This window comes from Sorex araneus, chromosome X (assembly GCF_027595985.1).
Source record: "Sorex araneus isolate mSorAra2 chromosome X, mSorAra2.pri, whole genome shotgun sequence".
NCBI lineage: Eukaryota > Metazoa > Chordata > Mammalia > Eulipotyphla > Soricidae > Sorex > Sorex araneus.
Genome location: NC_073313.1, coordinates 139322157 through 139343671, shown reverse-complemented (window position 1 = coordinate 139343671; position 21515 = coordinate 139322157). Strand labels below are relative to the sequence as shown.

At 40.7% G+C, this 21515-nt stretch overlaps 1 protein-coding gene across 1 annotated transcript in view; it reads right to left on the bottom strand.

Annotated features, from left to right (window-relative positions):
* PHKA1 (phosphorylase kinase regulatory subunit alpha 1) overlaps positions 1-21515 on the bottom strand; it is a 167791-nt gene that overhangs the window by 48129 nt on the left and 98147 nt on the right. The window contains exons 17-18 of the mRNA XM_055121487.1: positions 6237-6315; positions 3496-3662 (exon numbers count right to left, since the gene is read on the bottom strand). Of these exons, the coding sequence (XP_054977462.1) occupies positions 3496-3662; positions 6237-6315 (246 nt within the window). The remainder of the gene's footprint in view (positions 1-3495; positions 3663-6236; positions 6316-21515) is intronic.

The following is a 21515-nucleotide window of genomic DNA, read 5'->3' as shown; positions in this document are numbered from 1 at the left end:
AAGATGCTGGCTTTGTAGACGGCTGATCCAGATTCAATACTAGTAGCCCTATAGTCCCTCCGAACCATCCAGATGTGATCCCCGAGTGCAGAACCATGAGTAAGCCCTGAGTACTGCCAGTGTGCCCCCTCACAAAATAAAACAAATAAAAACAAATACAGAGTAAATTCATTGGTACTTAACGTGAGTATACTATGCACAAGCAATAATTCAGGGCTTCTGACTGCTAATATGTTAATCTACCTTACTTTTCAGTATATTTTTGGGAGATCTGGGGAGGGCACATCCAGCAATATTCAGGGGTTTCTTCTGGCTCTGCATTCAGCAATCACTCCTGGCGGTGCTCAGGGAACCATATGAGATGCCAGGGATAGAACCCGGGTTAGTGGCATGAAAGGGTCAAGTGCCTTACTCACTGTACTATAGCTCCATCCCCAACACACCTTTATTAAAAGAGATTTTGTTCCTCAACATATAGGCTCAGACACCAGGCAAAAAATGAATTTATGAAAATTTGCTTATAAATGGATGAACATGGAGAGTATCATGCTGAGTGAAATGAGTCAGAAGGAGAGGGACAGATATAGAATGACTGCACTCATTTGTGGAACATAAAAAAATAGTATGAGACTCATGGCTGGAGAGATAGCACAGCTGGTAGGGTGTTTGCCTTGTACGCGGCCAACCCGGGTTTGATTCCCAGCACCCCATACAGTCCCCTGAGCACCGCCAGGAGTAATTCCTGAGTGCATGAGCCAGGAGTAATCCCTGTGCAGCACCAGGTGTGATGCAAAAAATAATAAATAAATAAATACATAAATAAACATAGTATGAGACTAACACTCAAGGACAGTAGAAACAAGGGCCAGGAGGACTGGTCCACAGTTGGAAGCTTTCGACATGTGGTGATGGTGGGGAGGGCAGTTAGGATAGAGAAGGGATCACCAATAGGACAATAATAGTTGTAAATGATCACTCTGAGTGTGATGAAAGCAGGTAAAGGGACAAATATGATAACCTTTTAGTACCTGTATTGCAAACTGTAATGCCAAAAGGGAAGGCGAGAGATTGGGGGAAAGGAAGGTGAGGGGCGGCAGGGAAGGGGAAGGGTAGGGAAGAGAGGGGAGGGGAATGAAGGGGAGGGAGAGGAGGGAAGGGGCTGTCAAAGTGGCACGCTGGTTATGGGGGGTTAGAACACTGTATGCCTGAAACCCAAAACAACTTTCTAACTGTATCTCAGTGATTCAACGAACAACATGAAAAATATAAGCTTGAAGTCAAATATTCAGATAGCAAAAGTAGACATATCAGTAACTAAGTCCAAAGGAATTTCTGCTGGAAGTTGCATCATTGCAAGCTAGTACCTCTCTGCTATTTTATATGACAAATGAGTGAAATCTTTCTATGTCTGTCTCTTTCTTTCTGACTCATTTCACTCAACACGATACTTTCCATGTTGATCCACTTATAAGCAAATTTCATGACTTCATCTTTTCTAACAGCTGCATAGTATTCCATTGTGTAGATGTACCAAAGTTTCTTTAACCAGTCATCTGTTTTTGGGCACTCTGTTTTTTTCCAGATTGTGGCTATTGTAAACAGTGCTGCAATAAACACAGAAAACCTCACGGCCACTATCGTGGCCACACGACCTCATATCTCTTCATTCCCAGCAATGGAAAACAAATTATCAAATGCTTCCTTTCCAGCAGGTCCGACTTTGGGGGGGAAACTCCAAACAATAATAGTGAGTTCTTTGTTGAAATACTGAATGTAATCAAAGTAAAGAGAAAGTAAAGTGAAATTTATCAGCTACACAGGTGGGGTGGGGGGCTAGGGAAGTGGGGGTGTGGGGGGAGGTTTACTGTGGTTCTTGGTGGTGGAATATGTGCACTGGTGAGTGGATGGGTATTCGAGCATTGTGTAACTGAGACTTAAGCCTGAAAGCTTTGTAACTTTCCACATGGTGATTCAATAAAAAAGGAGGCATATCATGTTTTAGATAGCGAGAAAAATAATGTTCTCTTTATATGCCTTTGGGATTCTCACAATGTAATGTTTGTCCTGCGTAGGCCATAATTTTAATGCTGTATGTTTTTTTGTCAATCATCTTTAATATACGTCCCACAGTGCTGGCTCAATATATTATCTTTCTATTCCAAGCAGTCAATTAAATTTGTTGGAGTTTACCTGTCTAGTTTGCAATCACAAATAACAGGCATACTGGATAGTCTTTTAAAACTAACATGAGTCTCTACCGATATTCTTATCTGTTCCTACATTATTATGTAAAATATAAACTGTTGTATTTTATGCTATTTAATGTCAAAAACATTATATGTGTATTTTTACTTATTACACATTTGGTTAAATATCTCTCACTCACCATTGCCTCCTCCGATTTTAAAATCATCCCCCATATTATATCCAGAATACAAATTAGAAAATAGAAAATTTCCTCAACCTTAGTAAGGGACAGTTCAATTGAAAACAAACACCATACGAATCCGGGCCAACAACACCAGGGATCCAGACGGAGGAGGTACAGCTGGCACACCTTCTCCGGATGGAGCCCTGGCGACACTGAGAAGCAACTAACACGGCTCCGAGTTGCGGGACTGGAACACATCCGAGCCACGGGGGCACACTGGAGTGGGGCAGCGCCTGCCCGAACTCCAAATGGTCCCGGCCACCGGAAGTCCCGCCCTCGACCCACCCTCGGCACCATCTTCCCACCTTCAACAGAGAAGAGGCCAGGCAGTCTGGTGAGCAACGCGGCCGGAGAAATGCTCCGGACCCGAATCCAGGCCAACAACACCAGGGATCCAGACGGAGGAGGTACAGCTGGCACACCTTCTCCGGATGGAGCCCTGGCGACACTGAGCAGCAACTAACACGGCTCCGGGTTGCGGGACTGGAACACATCCGAGCCGCGCAGCCACTATCGTGGCTGCGCGACCTTTTCTAAAAACTGAAAACATACATTCGTTTAATGACAAACCAATTATCAAATGCTTCCTTAGTAGAGCTGTCTTCCTTGGGGGGAAACTCCAACAACAATAGTGAGTTTTGTTTTGCAATATGGAATGTAATCAAGGTAGAGAGAAAATGAAGTGAAATTCATCAGTTACACAGTTGGGGGGGGCTGTGGCGGGGGGGTATACTGGGGATTTTGGTGGTGGAATAGGGGCACTGGTGAAGGGATGGTGTTTGAATATTGTATAACTGAGACATAAACCTGAAAACTTTGTAACTTTCCACATGGTGATATAATAAAAATTTTAAAAATTAAAAAAAAAAAAGAAAACAAACACCATAGACTATTAGATCAGAAACCAAAGGGAAATGCACAAATAAAAAATAAAGCTAAACCCAAAGTAGAAATTTCAGTGTTACAGCAGGGTGATACTGTTAGCAGCATCAAGTATTAATAAAGAAGATACAAAAAAGTACTTAGTTTTATTCTCCAGGAAGGCTTCTGTAAAGTCGGCTTACCGTTACTGGTGGGATCACAGCTGTTCATCCAGTCATCAGGCTCTAGCTCGCTATAGCTGTATTCATCATCTCCACCGTAAAGCTTACTCTCAGGTCCAGGGTCCATAAAACTCAAATGTGCACAGCAAGATGTTGTCAAAAACTCTGACAGCTTACCTATTTGAATCCTGGCAATTAGAAGGTTAAGTAGAAAGCAAAAAATCAGAGGAAATTCATCTTAAAACAACACAGTTTAATGAAAAAGGATACGAGGATGTTTGTATGGTAAAAACTAATGTTTATAGACTAAGAAATTTTGAAATAATGAAATTATATGGCACTTCCATAAATTATGGCATATGTTAGTGTATAATTATGAATTTATAACACATCAGTAGGTCTGTTTTTTTCTTTTCCACTTCCAGGTACTATGTTGCTATCTATGACAAACAAAAGGTTACAAATTTGCACCGGCAACGGAAGACAAAATGAAGATAAATCATCATGAAACCATCATATCACTAGTAAATACTCAAGAGAAGGCCATTTAAAAACGAAATGTGCTAGTGGGAAAATTTTATAACTTATACATTCTAAGCCATATCTGTTATTTATAAAGCCAGTTGCAAACCCAAAGGCAAAGAAGTCAGTAGCACTAACTTTCTTTTGGGGGATTGGGAGGTAGTTTCCTGAGTCCACAAATAACATGCTTCAGAGTTTACTTCTGACTCTATGCTCAAGGATTACTTATCTATAGTTCCAGGGATTGAATTGGCATTAGCCACATGCAACATAAATGCCTTACCCTTGGTATGTACTATTTAGCCCCAGCAACACTAATTTTTTAAGGACATCAGCCTAAAGAACTTCCAATGACCAAATTTTACATAATTTTAACACTGAAAAAGATTAAAGGAATTGACCATGACATACTTATAAATCTGTACTGACACTAGAATTACAAAACAAATGATGGTAAGAAAATGGTCTCTATATTCCAGAAGGATTCAAACTAATAAACGTACAAAAGGGATAAGGTATCATTTTCAGCCCTGTTAGTAATACGTTCACCGCTGGAGGCTAAGATCATTTTGACAAGAATGTTGGGGAATGGAAATTGAGAAACTGGGCAGATAGTGCTTTAATTAAATGATTAAATTAGTCCTCACTGTTATGTGACAAACCAGAGCCATGTGCCTCCTGATATAATTCACTGCAAAGAGCACAATATCACATAGATACTATTCATGTAATATAATAGATCAATATAACATATAGACAGAATCCAGTCATAAGCAAATACATAGACAAATCCAAATTGAGAACCACTCTACAAAAAAACACCAAATTTCTTCAAAATTATAGTGGAAAAAAAAGTCAAGAAATATCTTTCTTTTTTTTTTAATTTTTTTTTCTTTTTGGGTCACACCTGGCGATGCACAGGGGTCACTCCTGGCTTTGCACTCAGGAATTACCCCTGGCCGTGCTCAGGGGACCATATGGGATGCTGGGATTTGAACCCGGGTCGGCTGCGTGCAAGGCAAACGCCCTACCCGCTGTGCTATCTCTCCAGCCCCAAAAGTCAAGAAATATCAACAAAATTCAGATGAGGAGTTATTCTAGATTAAAAGACAACAATGAACCATAACGACTAATGATAATGTACGATCTGTGATTAGGTATAAATGTTGGATAAACACCTATAGAAAAACTTCATTGGGAAAACTGGAAGTTTTGAGTATGAACACTATATTAGATGATGGTATTCAATACTAAATTTCTCAAGTGTGGTCATTATATCATAGCTATGTATAAGAAAATTTCTGTTAAACATTAAACTCTGTGTGAGAATGTGCATAAAAACAAGAGAAAGAGAGGAGGCAGTAAAGAAGATAAGGGATAAAGAGAAGAAGAAAGGAAGAGTATGAGAGAGGAGTAAGAAGAAAAGTGCTTACCATAACGGTAGGTGGTGGGACGGGATGGGGAGACGGGAATGGAGGGAAACTGGGACCATTCATGGTGGGAAAATTACACTAGTGAAGGGACAGGTGTTAGGAACATTGTATGACAGAAATCCAATCATTACAAATTTGTAAACATGTATGTCATTATGATTAAATTTAAAAAATAACAAATTCAAATAATGAATGTATGGTGAGAGAAAATTTAAACTAGTGAATCCTAAGGAAAGGTGACATGACATTCAATGATACTGACACATGTCTGTAGCTTGACATTTTTCAAAATAAAGGCTTGGGAAATTAGAAAAGAAAATAAGTCATAAGCAATAATCCAATTACCCTTTAAAAACAATGTGTTTTCTGGTCCACTGAATTTATGAAGTTTTTTTTTTTTTTTTTTTTTTTTTTGCTTTTTGGGTCACACCTGGCGATGCACAGGGGTTACTCCTGGCTCTGCACTCAGGAATCACCCCTGGCCGTGCTCAGGGGACCATATGGGATGCTGGGATTTGAACCCGGGTCGGCCGCGTGCAAGGCAAACGCCCTACCCGCTGTGCTATCTCTCCAGCCCCTTGTTTTTTTTTTTTTGAATTTATGAAGTTTAAGCAAAGAATAGGGTGGGAGAAAATTTAGCTGTCCGCTCTAACATTAAATTCTTTGAACCGATCTATTAAACATGAGATCCTCTTTGTAAGTTGTGGCTTTGTTGTTAAAAGAAGAGAGAAAAATATTGCAAGTCTACCATTGCTCCCAATTTCCAACTTCATTCATTTCTCTCAAGAGTATGTAATGATCACTTACCTTGCACCACCAAAGTAGCCATCTTTCATTTTTCGGAGTGCTGCCAGGATACTTGAATTCAAGTTAACTCCATCATCATCTTGAAAAAAAGATAATTTTAAAGCAATCTTTGTGGTTTTAATCTTGACATAAGAGGACTATTTCAATTATTTAAAATTAACATTAGCAGTGATAGTACATAGATCCCCTGCATTTCAATAATTTACCCAAAGTCATCAACACTGCAGAATGAAATTTCTAGCGAGAATTAGGCACTAAAAAGATAGAAAAACACTTCTTGACATCTACTCCAAGGACCCCCAAACACTATTTTAAATATACATTTATAAAAATAACTCCTATAACAACAACAACAAAAATAATATATTCATTGTAGCACTATACACAATTTGCCAAGATCTGGAAACAACCTATATGCCCAAGAACAGACAAACAGCACAAATCAATTGTGGTTTAAGGGCCAAAGAGACGGTACAGCAGGTAAGGCACTCGCCTTCCCTGCAGCTAACCTACAGCTGACCCATGTTTGATCCCCAGCATCCCATATGGTCCACTAAGTCATGCCAGGAGTGATCCCTGAGCACAAAGCCAGGAGTAAGCCCTGAGCACTGATATAGCCCAAAAAACAAAAAGAGAATAAAATGAAAGAAAATGAGGAATACACACATAATGGAACACTAGTAACCCATAAGAAGAGATAAAATTATGCAATCTGCTGCTACATGGATGAAGGTATTATGCTGAGTGAAGTCAGTCAGAAGGAGAGGGTCAAATACATAATGATCCCTCTCATATGTGGGATATGAAGAAACATAATATAAGGGAATAATAAATGGCCAAAAGCAACAGAATCTTAGAGATGGTCTACAAAACAGAGTTTATCAAGTTTACCAAGGGGTATGTGGGATGCAATGGGAGGGAAACTTAGGACATTGAGAAGTGGATACTCTGATGGTGAGTGAGGTGTTGGACTGTTTTATGCATAGAATTATATCATTAATAGTATTGCAAATCACTGTGCCTCAGTAAAACTTGGGGGTAAAGATATAAAAGGAAACTAAATTTGAAAAGAGGATGCAAAGGTCTGGCAATTTATAAATGACATGATAATCACAGTATCACTGTCATCCCGTTGTTAATCGATTTACTAGAACGGACACCAGTAACACCTCCATTCACCCCAGTCCTGAGATTTTAGCAGTCTCTCCTTACTCGTCTTTCCCAACAATTGGAGGCTCTTTCAGGGTCAATGGAATGAGACCTGTTATTGTTACTGTATTTGCCTTTTCGAATACACCACGGGCAGCTTGCCAAGCTCTGCTGTGACATGATAATATACCTAGTAAAACCATATATAACCCCATGAAAAACTAGGAAAAATAATTAATGACTTGGGTAAAGTGGTAGGATATAACAAAATTAATACAAAACTATTGCATTTCTCGTTCTAAACAAGTTGGAGTACATGAAAATAAAGAAAACAATCCCGTTTAGAATTTTATTTCAAAAAAGATAAACATGTGGGAGTAAACCTCATAAAGGAGTTAAAAGACCTATATACCAAAAACTGTAAGACATGGGTATTTTGGTGGGGGGGGGGGTCACATCTGTCACATCTACCTGTGCTTAGGGCTTACTTCTGGCTTTGTTCCAGAGATAACTTCTGGCAGAGCTCATGGGGCAATATGCTATGCCCAGGATAGAATCAGAGTTGGCCACATGGAAGGCAAGTGCCCAAACACCTGTACTATGTAGGGAGCCGTTTTGCAAGCCTGGCCCTTATCTTCTAGTCAAACAGAGGCTTGCTTAAATTTCCTGTAGCAAGGTTGCCACTACTGACCTTACTGACCTTACTGTTCCGCCATTGTTTTCACGAGCCAATGCACATGCCTGATGTGATAAATGGACATGTCACAATCTGTAACTTACTACTGTTTGTACGAGGGTCCAGGCACGTATACCATACCACCTCCTCCCAGCAGAAAAGTATAAGTGCTGTAACTACCAGTAGAATAAAGCTTCCTCTTTCTTGCAGCTTTCTGGCTCTGCATCTGTTCATTCAGCTGCGTCCCTTTCTCAGCCCCACGAAGGGTCCTTCCTGCTGGACAGGACGGGACCCCCACAGTACTATCTCTTTGGACCAAGACATTATTAAAATAAATTGAATAAAATATATGGAAAGATATCTCATGTTCATGGATTAGATGAAATATTAATTATGGCGATTTTACCTAGAGCAATCTACAGATTACATACAATATGTATCAAAATCCCAAGGGCATATTTCAAGTAAATAGAAGAAACAAATCTAAAATGTTTATAAAGAATCAGAGCGATAGCACAGGGACTTAAGTGATAGTCTTTCATGCAGCCAATCCCAGTTCATTCTCCAGCACCACATATGGTCCCCCAAGCACTGCCAGGAGTGATCCACGAGCTCAGGAGTCAGGAGCAAGCCCTGAGCACTGCTAGATATGGTCCAAACATAAAATCAAATATGTATGTAATCACAAAAGATTGTGAAAAATTAATTCTTGGAGGTAAGAAAAAAAAGTCTAGTAATGATGCTCTGAGATTTCCTCCTACTTATAAAGCAACAGTAGTGAAAATAGTGTGGTGTTAGAACATAAAAGCATGGCGCACCCAGGAGAGATAGTAAGGCTTTAAAACAGGTATCTTGCATGTAGCAGACCCAAGTTCAATCCCTGGAAACACATGGTTCCCAAGCATCACTGGCTGCAGCTCCGAAGGTCTCTAAGCATTTGTCAGGGTGGTGTGGGTAATATGGTTCACTTTCCGGTCTGAGCAGCATTGTATTCTTGGGTCCTTGCCTTGAACTGTTGGACTGGTTCCAGAGAGGGACCACAAGGCCTCCTGAGTACCACATGGGAGACCTCCTTCAAAAAACAGGCACCCCAGACCACTGGAATGGAACAGGAGCTCATAAATAAATTCACACATGCACTGATATTTAACCTATGACAAAACACCATAAACCATACCATAGAGAAAGGAAATGCCCTTCAAAAATGGTGCTGGGGGGGGGCTGGAGAGATAGCACAGCGGGTAGGGCGTTTGCCTTGCACGCGGCCGACCCGGGTTCAAATCCCAGCATCCCATATGGTCCCCTGAGCACGGCCAGGGGTGTTCCTGAGTGCAGAGCCAGGAGTAACCCCTGTGCATCGCCAGGTGTGACCCAAAAAAAGCAAAAAAAAAAAATGGTGCTGGGAAAGCTGGAGTGCCACATGCAAAAGGAAGGAAGGAAGGAAGGAAGGAAGGAAGGAAGGAAGAAAGAAAGAAAGAAAGAAAGAAAGAAAGAAAGAAAGAAAGAAAGAAAGAAAGAAAGAAAGAAAGAAAGAAAGAAAGAAAGAAAGAAAGAAAGAGAGAGAGAAAGAAAGAGAGAGAAAAAGAGAAATCTGATCACTAATATCATACAAAAGTAAACTCAAAATGGATTCAAGGTTTAGGTATTAGACCTGAAAAACAAATAAAATATATATAAAAACATAGGTGATATAATCCAGTATTTGAATATCAGAGATGTATTTGGTTACTTAACTCCAATGGCAAGGAGAATAAAACCAGAATTAAAAGTGGGGCTACATTAAATTAGAGTTTTGACATAGCAAAAGAAACTACCAAAATAGAAAAAAATCAATCTAGAAACGAAAAAATTACACCTCTGCCAAGAAACTAATATCTAAAATATATTAAGAACTTACAGAGCTATACATGAAAAAAGCAAGCAGTCCAATTTTAAAAATATGGACAGATTGCATAACAGACTTCTGCAATGAAGGCATACAGATGTGAAAAACTGCTCATCACTTATTATAGGAAATTCAATCAAAACCACGGTGAGATATGACCTTAAATCGAAGATTAATGCCCTATATCATAAAGATTGGAAACTAACAACACTGGTGAGGATATGGAGAGAGAGAAACTCAGGTATACAGTGAGAATGTAAATTTGTGTAGAGCCTATGAAAAATGGTATTGAGTTTCCTTAACAAATAAAAATTCCACGGGTGGGGACAAAATGATCGAAAAGGAACAGTTCCATGAGTCCTCCTACAGTGTCAATACAAAGAACACATAAAAACAGAACTGAACACAGCATTCCAGAAAAGAAAAAAAAATGATGGAAACCCAACCATGATGAGAACTTCACTGAGAAAATTCACTGGAGAACAACGTCATCACTTCAGAAAGACTGGATGCAGTGGAACACAGAACTGTAGACTATATCAGAGTTAAAGAGTGTTTCTTTGAATGGGGGGACAGAAGAAGCAGACAATGAAAGAAAAATGGGATCAACAAGCCTGTTCCAGATGTAAATGTTAATCTGAAGTTGGAGGATTCTGAGTGCAAAAGTTTTCAAGAATATGCAAGCTGACTCAAAAACAGACTTGGGGTTTATTGAATCTGTCAAGGGGTTTGAGTGAAGAACAATCATTCTTGAAGTAAGCCCTAACAACAGGGCTCTCTGGTCTCGGCTCTGTCCTAACAAGATCCTTGCCTAAGTTTACATGACCCCATCTCATATGACAGGTTCATTTTGGGGTGCTGAGCACAAGTTTCTTTTCACAGAATTCACCTCGTGTACTTCATCCAATCAAGACAAGTTTGGGGACTTATTTAAATCCAACAAAGGGTGTGACCACACCTGGGTTGAACTAGGAGCAGCCATTCTGGAGGTACAGACCCACTAACCAGTTTAACAACTATGGCAATGATAGTTGGAAACAATCACTCTGAACAAGAACTGAGTGCTGAAAAGTGGTACATAAATATACATGATAATCTTTCAGCACGTGTATTGTAAACAATAATGACCAAAAGGAAAGAGAGAAACCGAAGGAGGGAGAGTACCCAAGAACAGATGACTGGATGAAGAAACTCTGGTACATCTACACAATGGAATACTATGCAGCTGTTAAGAGAGACGAAATCATGAAATTAGCATATAAGTGGATGGACACGGAGAGAATTCTGCTAAGTGAAATCAGTCAGAAAGAGAAGGACAGACATAGAATGACTGCACTCATCTGTGGAATATAAAGTAGCATAATATGAGACTAACACCTAAGGACAGTAGAGATAAGGGCCAGGAGGATCACACCATGGTTTGGAAGCCGACCCCACATCCTGGGAAAAAGGCAGTTGGGACAGAGAAGGAACCGCTCAGAAAATGATGATTGGAGGGATCGCCCAGGATGAGAGAAGTGTGTTGAAAGTAGACCAAGAAACAAACACGATGACCTCTTAGTATCTGTGTTGCAAATCATAATGCCCAAAATTAGAGAGAGAGTAAAAAATATTGTACCTGCCAAAGAGACAGGGAGTGGGGTAGGGTGGGGGTGGTGGGTGAGACACTGGGAGCAATGGTGGTGGGAAATGTGCAGTGGTGGACGGATGGGTGCTCGAGCACTGTTTGACTGAAATGCAATCATGCAAGTTTGTAACTATCTCACAGTGATCCAAAAAAATTCTTAGAAAAAAAAGCAAAGAAAAGGAAGGAGAGAGGGTGAGAGGGAGAAGAGGAGGAGGAGGACAAGGACAAGGACGAGAACGAGGATGAGGAGGAGGAAGACAAGGAGAAAAGGAAGATGAAAGAAGGAAGGAGAAAGAAGAAAGAAAGAGGAGGAGAAGAAGAGGAAGGAGAGGAAGAGGAAGGGGGAGGAGGGGGAGGAGGAGAAGAAGAAGAAGAAGAGGAGGAGGAGGAGAAGGAGGAAGAGGAGGAGGTGGTGTCTGCCATAGAGGCAGGCGGTGGGTGAGGGTGGCGCGAGGAAACTGGGGACATTGGTGGTGGTGATAAATGTATACTGGTGAAGGGATGGGTGTTGGAACATTGTAAGATGAAACCCAATCATGAACAACTTTGTAAGAGTGGCTCACATCCAAAAGAACAAAAGCAACCAGTGTTGGCGTGGATGTGGGGAAAAAGGGACCCTCCTACACTGCTGGTGGGAATGCCGACTGGTTCAGCCTTTTTGGAAAACAATATGGTCACTTCTCAAAAAATTAGAAATTGAGCTCCCATTTGACCCAGCAATACTACTTTTGGGAATATATCCTGGAGAGGCAAAAAAGTACAATCGAAATGACATATGCACCTGTATGTTCATCGCAGCACTGTTTACAATAGCCAGAATCTGGAAAAAATCTGAATGTCCGAGAATAGATGACTGGTTAAAGAAACTTTGGTACATCTACACAATGGAATACTATGCAGTTGTCAGAAAGGATGAAGTCATGAACTTTGCATATAAGTGGTTCAACATGGAAAGTATCATGCTAAGTGAAATGAGTCAGAAAGAAAGAGACAGACACAGAAAAACTGCACTCATTTGAGGAATATAAAACAACAGAATGGGAGGCTAACACCCATGAATAGTAGCAATAAGTACCAGGAGGCCTGCTCCACGGCTTGGAAGCTGCCCTCACAACCTCACAAGCTGGGGGAGAGAGCAGCTCAGATAGAGAAGGGAACACCAACTAAAATGTAGTGGAGGATCCACTCAGGATGGGAGAGGCGGGTTAAAAGCAGATTATAGATTGAACACGATAGCCACCCAGTATCTCCATTCAAACCATAACACCCAAAAGGAGAGAGAGAACAATAAGGAATTCCCTGTCACGGGTTGGGGGGGAGACAGCACGGGGCGGGGGAGGGACCCTGAGGCCAACGATGGAGGAGAATGGGCACTGGTGAAGGGACGGGTACTCAAGTATTGTGTAACTGTAACACAGGCATGAAACTCTGTAACTGCACCCTCACGGTAACTCATTAATAAAAAAATAAAATTAAATAAAAAAATAAAAGACCTGCCAACCAGAGAAGTAGCTGCATTTTGCCATTGACAGGGTCATAAACTTGGCCCCACTCAACAGATTCCCAGCTGCAGTGTGATATGACAAGTTTGCAGTCACAGGCAGTTCAGAACTTAAAGAAGCTTTTCAATGCGGGTATACACTACTTTATCTCCACTGTAAGATGAAAGACACCAAGCACAAAAGATTTGTGTCTGCAATGACTGGATCAGAAAGAGACTGAGAACTGGCAGAACCAGCATTGACAGTGTGCAGCTGTCCCAAGGCTGCAGCTGGGAGCAGCTGTTTCCAAGGCTACAACTTGGAGCGTCCATCCAAGATGCAACAACAGGAAGCAAGAGACCCTGGGGGTGAGCCCTGTCCATTCCAGAGGTGGTTTGAGAAGTCATCCTCAAACTGGTAGTGGAAAGGATGCAAATCTTCCCGTAGCTATGAAGATTGGCGTTTTGAATTGTAATGGCAGTGAAATGGAAGATTAGTGAAAATGAACATCCTCCCAATATTAAATACTTTCATCAAGGATCACAGCCTTTCCAGTAATTAAAGTATTTTGGTTTTCATTAGTTTTCTAATTTTTCTAATATGGTCTCATGCATGTTTCTTATTAAGTACATTCTTACATTTCTATAAACTCTGTCAGTTTTATCTAGATTTAAGTATTTTCGGTATTCATGTATAATTTTTATCAATTTATATTTTGTGATCTTCCAAACAACATCTGGCCTGTGCCAATACATAAGTAATTGGGTCAGATGGCTGTATGCTTGGAGCCACCACCCTGGATTTGCCTGGAGGTCATCAGAGTTACACCTAGCAGTTATCAAGGGGGCTATGTGAGGTGCCAGGGATTGAATTCAGGGTCTCATGCTTATGGTCCATAAGGTCTCTGCACCTCTCATTCATGATTTTTAGACTCTCCATTTCTGTTGCTAAGTCTTCATTCTAATACTTTTATAATAAGTTAATTTTGTTCCATTTTTATAATTTCTAGACTGGAGCGATAGCACAGCGGGTAGGGCATTTGCCTTGCATGCGGCCGACCTGGGTTCGATTCCTCTGTCCCTCTCGGAGAGCCCAGCAAGCTACCAAAAGTATCCTGCCCCAACGGCAGAGCCTGGCAAGCTACCTGTGGCATATTCAATATGCCAAAAACAGTAACAACAAGTCTCACAATGAGACATTACCGGTGCCCACTTGAGGAAATTGATGAACAACGGCATTGCTATAGTGCTTTATAATTCCTCTGTTTTATTGTATTTTTCTTACTATTAGAGTTTGAATCTTGGGACTTGCAAGTGCTGTATCACGGAGCCATATCCCTGGCTATCCTCTATTTTAAAGCTATTTCTGTTTTCTCTTTACCTTGAAATCTATTTTCCACGATTTATCTTTTTCCATTATTTTAGTTACCTATACCATAACAATATTTGAACTGAATTTCAAGAAGATAGCACATGTGTGGGTAATTCTCTTACCCAATATGCCAATCTCAATATAATTGGTGCACTATGGTTCATTAATGTAATTATTGATATATTAGGTCTCCTAATTTAGTCTCCTAATTTACTTATTTTTTCTGTCCTTTCTCTACTGTCCTTCTACCATCTAAAATACATATAATAATTTCATTTTGACTAATCTTCAGTGTTTTTGACTCCTACAAATATCTTAGAGCTCTAGGTGCTACATCATACAATATACAGTGTATTACACTATGCACCGTCTAGTAGCAACAGCATTTTACAAGTTAAAATTATTTCTAAAATAACAATCTGCAAGCTTTTCCAATAATATAACAGAAGTTATACAATGGGAAAGCTAGAAAAGTGCTTAAAAATCTCCTTTACATACTTTGAGAACTATACTGTAGACAGTTTAATGATTTTTGCTTTATCAAACATATTTTAGAAAATAGAAATGGAGAGGGTCTAAAGATAGTATAGAGAGTAGGACATTTTTTCTTGCACATAGACTACCTGGGTTTGATCCCCAGAACCCGGTACAGTCCCTGAGACCCACTGGGGGTGAACTTTGAGTGAAGAGCTAGGAATAAGCTCTGAGTACAGGTGGGTATGGCCACCCATCAAAAAATAGAAACGGAAAGCCTGTTGTATTTATTCAGAACCTTGCTATCTATAATAATTTTTTCTTTCGCAGTGCTTCATCTTTCATTTCTATTTTAAAAAAAATCCCTTATGCCATTCCTTCAAGATAGATTGCCTGGAGAAAAATTTTCTGTGATCTGACACCGGTATTTATTTTTTATATTAATTTATTTTTAATTAGTCAATCACCGTGAGGGTACAGTTACATATCTATGCATTTTTGTGCTTGTGTTTCCCTCATACAATGTTCGAGAACCCATCCCCTCACCAGTGCCCATTCTCCAGCATCCCTCCCACCCCCCAATTCCATCTCCCCCCACCACACTCTGCCTCTGTTGCAGGGTATTCTCTTTTGTTCTCTCTCTCCAATTGGGTGTTGTGGTTTGCAATAGGGGTGTTGAGTGGCCATTGTGTTCAGTCTCTAGTCTACTTTCAGCACGCATCACCCTTCCCCCGCGTGGCCTCCAGCCACATTTTACTTGGTGTTCCCTTCTCTATCTGAGCTTCCTTTCCCCCAGCATGTGAGGCCAGCTTCTAAGCCATGGAGCCAACCTCCTGGTATTATATACTGCTATTCTTGGGTGTTAGTCTCCTACTCTGTTATTTTACATCCCACAGATGAGTACAATCTTTCTATGTCTGTCCGTCTCTTTCTGACTCATTTCACTTAGCATGATACTTTCCATGTTGATCCACTTAAATGAAAAGTTCATGACTTCATCTTTTCTTACAGTTGCATAGTATTCCATTGTATAGATGTACAAAAGTTTTTTTAACCAGTCATCTGTTCTCGAGCACTCGAGTTTTTTCCAGATTCTGGCTATTGTAAACACTGCCGCAATGAACATATAAGTGCAGATGTCATTTCGACTATACCTTTTTGTTTCTCCGGGATATATTCCCAGACATGGTATTGCTGGATCAAATGGAAGCTCAATTTCTAATTTTTTGAGAAGCGTTCATATTGTTTTCCAAAAGGGCTGAACCAGTCGGCATTCCCACCAGCAGTGTAGAAGGGTCCCTTTCTCCCCACATCCTCTCCAACAGCGGTAGCTTTTGTTCTTTTGGATGTGTGCCAGTCTCTGTGGTGTGAGGTGGTATCTCATGGTTGTTTTGATCTGCATCTCCCTGATGATTAGTGATGCAGAGCACTTTTTCATGTGCCTTTTGGCCATTCGTATCTCTTCTTTGGGAAAGTTTCTGTTCATTTCTTCGCCCCATTTTCTGATGGGGTTGGATGTTTTCTTCTTCTTGTAGAGTTCAACCAGTGCCTTATATACCCTTGATATCAACCCCTTATCTGATGGGTATTGTGTAAATATCCTTTCCCATTCTGTAGATTGTCTTTGTATTCTGGTCACTGTATCTTTTGCGGTGCAGAAGCCTCTTAGTTTAATGTAGTCCCATTTCTTGATCTCTGTTTCCACTTGGTTGGCCAGTTGTATGTCATCTTTGAAGATACCTTTAGCTTCAATATCGTGGAGGGTTTTGCCGACGCTGTCTTCAATGTACCTTATGGTTTGTGGTCTGATGTTGAGGTCTTTAATCCATTTTGATCTGACTTTTGTGCATGGTGTCAGGTCAAGGTCTATGCCCATTCTTTTGCATGTGGTTGTCCAGTTGTGTCAGCACCATTTGTTAAAGAGGCTTTCCTTGCTCCACTTCACATCTCTTGCTCCCTTATCAAAGATTAGATGATCATACATGTGGGGTTGTGTGTAGGGATATTCCACCCTGTTCCATTGGTCTGCGGGTCTGCCTTTGTTCCAGTACCATGCTGTTTTAATTATTACCTCTTTGTAGTAAAGTTTGAGGTTGGGGAGGGTGATGCCTCCCATCATCTTTTTCCCAAGTATTGTTTTAGCTATCCGTGGACGTTTGCTGTTCCATATGAATTTTAGGATTGCTTGATCCGTTTCTTTGAAGAATGTCATGGGTATCCTTATAGGGATCGCGTTGAATCTGTTGAATCGCATTGAATCTTTGTGGAGTATTGCCATTTTGACAATATTGATTTTCCTTATCCATGAACAAGGTATATGTTTCCATTTCCTCATGTCCTCTTTTATTTCATGGAGTAGCATTTTATACTTTTCTTTTTTTTTTTTTTTGCTTTTTGGGTCACACCCGGCGATGCACAGGGGCTGCTCCTGGCTCTGCACTCAGGAATCACTACTCCTGACGGTGCTCAGGGGACCATATGGGATGCTGGGAATCGAACCCGGGTCGGCCGCGTGCAAGGCAAACGCCCTACCCGCTGTGCTATTGCTCCAGCCCCGCATTTTATACTTTTCTTTGTAGAGGTCTTTTACATCCTTGGTTAAGCTGATTCCGAGGTACTTGATTTTCTGGGGCAGGACTGTGAATGAGATTGCTTTTTTCATGTCCCTTTCCTCTGTCTCATTGTTTACATATAGGAAGTCCATGGATTTTTGGGTATTGATTTTATAGCCTGCAACTTTACTGTATGTCTATTGTTTCTAAGAGCTTCTTCGTAGAGGCTTTAGGCTTCTCTAGATATAATATCATATCATCTGTGAATAGTGAGAGTTTGATTTCTTCCTTTCCTATCTGGATGCCCTTAATCTCTTTCTCTTGTCTAACAGCTATTGCAAGTACTTCCAGTACTATATTGAAGAGAAGTTGATGCCGGTCTTTAATAAGATGTTTGTTGCCAGTTTAATTGCTTCATTTCTTTTTCTTTAATTCTCAGTCATTTGATTATTATGTGGTTTGGTATGGGGTTCTTTAGGATTTGAGGCTTTCTCAGCTTATTTAATTTTAATGTTGGCTTTTAAAAACTATTTAGGCACCATGATTTACAATACTGTTAATAATAAAGACACACAATTTTCAACACTATACCTACCACAAGTCTCTCCTGTAACTACCACCTACCATCCCTCTATCGATGTCTCAAAGTTAGCTCCAACCCACCTCTCATCGATACCCCACCCCCACTCACCCTACCCTTTTGAAATTTGGAGGTTTTTCTGACATTTTCCATTTTACAGCCATTATTAGATCGAATACCTTTTTAGTTTCATACTATTATTCTTTTCCCTTTGAGACTCTTATAACATGAATGATGGATCTTTTATTATTATCTCCACAGGCCGCTGAGGCACTTTACATATTTATTTAAACTAGTTTTACTCTTGTACAAAATGAATCTTTTCTATTGCTTTTATCCCCATGTTCACTATATCATCTACATTCGACTGTTAAGTCTAGTAAGCTTTTTTGCTTCAGTCTTTTATTCTATTCTTCAATTCTAAAACTTTCATTTGACTATATCCTGGATTTCTTTGCTGATATATTCTTTTAAAATACTTTTTAAAAGTATTTTTATGGTGACTGCCTGAAAATCTTTGTCTGAAGATTCACACATGTTTGTGATCTGTGTATTGGTGTGTGTTAAAAATCTGTTCTCACTGTGTGAGTGATTGTTGTAGAATGTATGTATGGGTTACTACAATAAGTGACTGTATATTTTTGCATATTTGTAATTCTTAATATCTGCAATTCTTTTTTTTTGGCTTTTTGGGTGACACCCGGCAATGCTCAGGGGTTACTCCGGGCTCATGCACTCAGGAATCACTTCTGGCGGTGCTCGGGGGACCATATGGGATGCTGGGTATTGAACCCAGGTTGGCCGCGTGGAAGGCAAATGCCCTACCTGCTGTGCTATTGCTCCAGCCCCATCTGTAATTCTTAAATCAGAATAATGACAGCGTAAACTCCCTACTAGTACTCCTCTAACACTAACCTTAAGGAGGGTGAGTGTATCTCTTCACAAAGAGACATTTAGAGCCCCTAGTCAGTAACCTCTGTCAATAGGGGTATGAAGTAGAAGCTTCCAAATTTTCTGTGTGGGAGGAGGTTCAAGCCCCTGGAAAGAAAGGAAGCCGATACCACTGTACAACCCACAGCACAGCCCACAGACGAGTGGACTAAATGCATATACTGACCTATGTTCTAATAAAATAGAAGCGCTGGATTTGAGTACCCATCACAGGGCGGAAATCTGTAATTTGTAAATCTGTGGTGGGAGTGAGTGATGCAACTGAGAGTCTGCAATGGAAAGAATTCAGCACTGAATGGTGGCTCAGAGAAGACGTCTAGGAACAGATTTTAGTCTCTGGCTTCCAAGGCGCTGAGGAAGAAGGTGAAGGCAAGGGAGTGTGGAGCTCAGAGATTTAATGGTTCAGCACTGTGCTCATAGCTACTGAGAAGGGCAGAGCAAGCTGACTGGAACCAATGTGAACATTTTTCTTCTTGCCCAAGGTGGCAGCTAAGAAACACCACTCTGAAAGTGAGTCCCGCCCACCAAGTCAAGAGCTGTGCAAAATCTTGGCAAATGGGCAACTGCCTAACACTTTTCGGACTCTACCATGCCTAGTCCATGGTGTTCAGTTAGCTTCTAGGCACTGAGGAAGATGGTAGAGGTATACCTGGAATATTAGGGGTTTATAAGGGTTCAGCTTTGTGTTCATACCTACTGTGTGGGAAGACATAGGAAGCCAACTAGCGGCAGTGCAGACATTCCGCGTGTTGCCTGGATGGCAGCTCGGAATGGTCACTCCAGAGATAAGCATTGCACATAAGGTAGGAAGCTGAGGAAGATCTCTGCATGGGGCTGGAGTGATAGCACAGTGGGTAGGGCGTTTGCCTTGCATGCAGCCGACCCAGATTCGATTCCCAGCATCTCATATAGTCCCCCAAGCACCGCCAGGAGTAATTCCTGAGTGTATGTGCCAGGAGTAACCCCTGTGTATCGCTGGGTGTGACCCAAGAGCTAAAAAAAAAGATCTCTGCAGTTGATGTCTACATAGCCTGGTTTTGGAATGTGTCCCACTCAGTGCACAGTGGTCAGCTTGCAGGGAGAGCAGGCCTCTGGGAGCACTGGCAGCTATCAGTAGGCCCATGGGTTTGCGCTCAGATCTGAGGAACACTGCAGCCAGATGCCAACCTCCCAAGCTCTGGGGACCGAGAATGCCTAACTGACTGATAACCAGGCCCTTGCAACTGAGATTCTCCAAGCACTTTGGAGTGTTTCTAATATGAAGCCTAGTGCCTCCGAGATTGAATGGATCGCTCACAGTTCTCCTTGACCTCACATAAGACTCTATTCTCTGGTCACTTGCCACCCACCTACTACAAAATTTGTGAAAGGGGCATGTCAATGGGGACATCAATAATGAATTTTTTTTATCTGGCAATGGCAATACCTCTCTCTAACTTGGTGTCCAGGTCTTTCTAAACAATCATAGCATCACACCATGTATTGCTACCCAGGTCTACTGATTTGTGGCTCTACCATTACAGCCAGTACTGGCAAATGGAAATCTCCCAGTCACTACAAATATTCACTTACTGGACAGCTATTCCTGGGTACAAGTGACTTTAATCTCCAGTTTCTGTAAGGGCTGGTCAGATTTTAACTGCACATTTGTTGCCAAACACCACTAACTGTGAACTCTGGGTCAGAGCCCAAACCAGCTATCCCTTAGGACTACTGCAGCTACCGAGCACTCATAAGCAAAAATCCCAGTGGCCATCCTGTCCCAAACAAATTCAGTTCAATATCTGACTATAAATACCTTGACCACTATTGAAGCCAGTTTATACTCAGATCACTGCCCCTAGCATTCATGTAACACTGGGTAAAATGAAAATACAGATGAATTCAGCAGCATTTAAAAGCCCAAAAAGGTTTTCAAGTACAATAGAACTTTTAAAAATCCAGAGTAAGACTTCAAATCAACCATACCATCAATGCTCAATGAAATAAAGAATTGGTAGAAGAAATATTCAGTAAGATAGGAGGAAATTTGAAACCAAATATGAAAAATGCCTTCAAACAAAAAAGAATGAGCTTACAGAAAAAAACATGAGTGGGACTCAGCACCAGAATGGAAGAAGCTAAAATTCAAATCAATGACTTTGAAGACAACGTACAGGACACTTTCAATAAACAAGAAAAAAGGGAAAAAAAGGCTAACACAATGAATAAAACATTAGAAATATATGGGACTGTATTCAGAGGAACAGTATCCATCTCATAGGAATCCCAGATGAGAGAAAAAAGTGAGAAGAGATACTGGTGGGGTAAACAATAACTGAGAATTCCTCAATATGGGCAGAGAAACAAAGCCTAATCCATGAAACTCAAAGAATTCAAAACAAAACAACAACAAAATCAAAATAGAACACTAAGACATACTGTAATCAAAACGGTAAGAATGAGAGGGAGAGACTCCTAAATGCAGAAAAAGAAAAAGACTGACATATTAAGAACCAGGAGGTCTGCGCCACAGCTTGGAAACTGGCCTCAC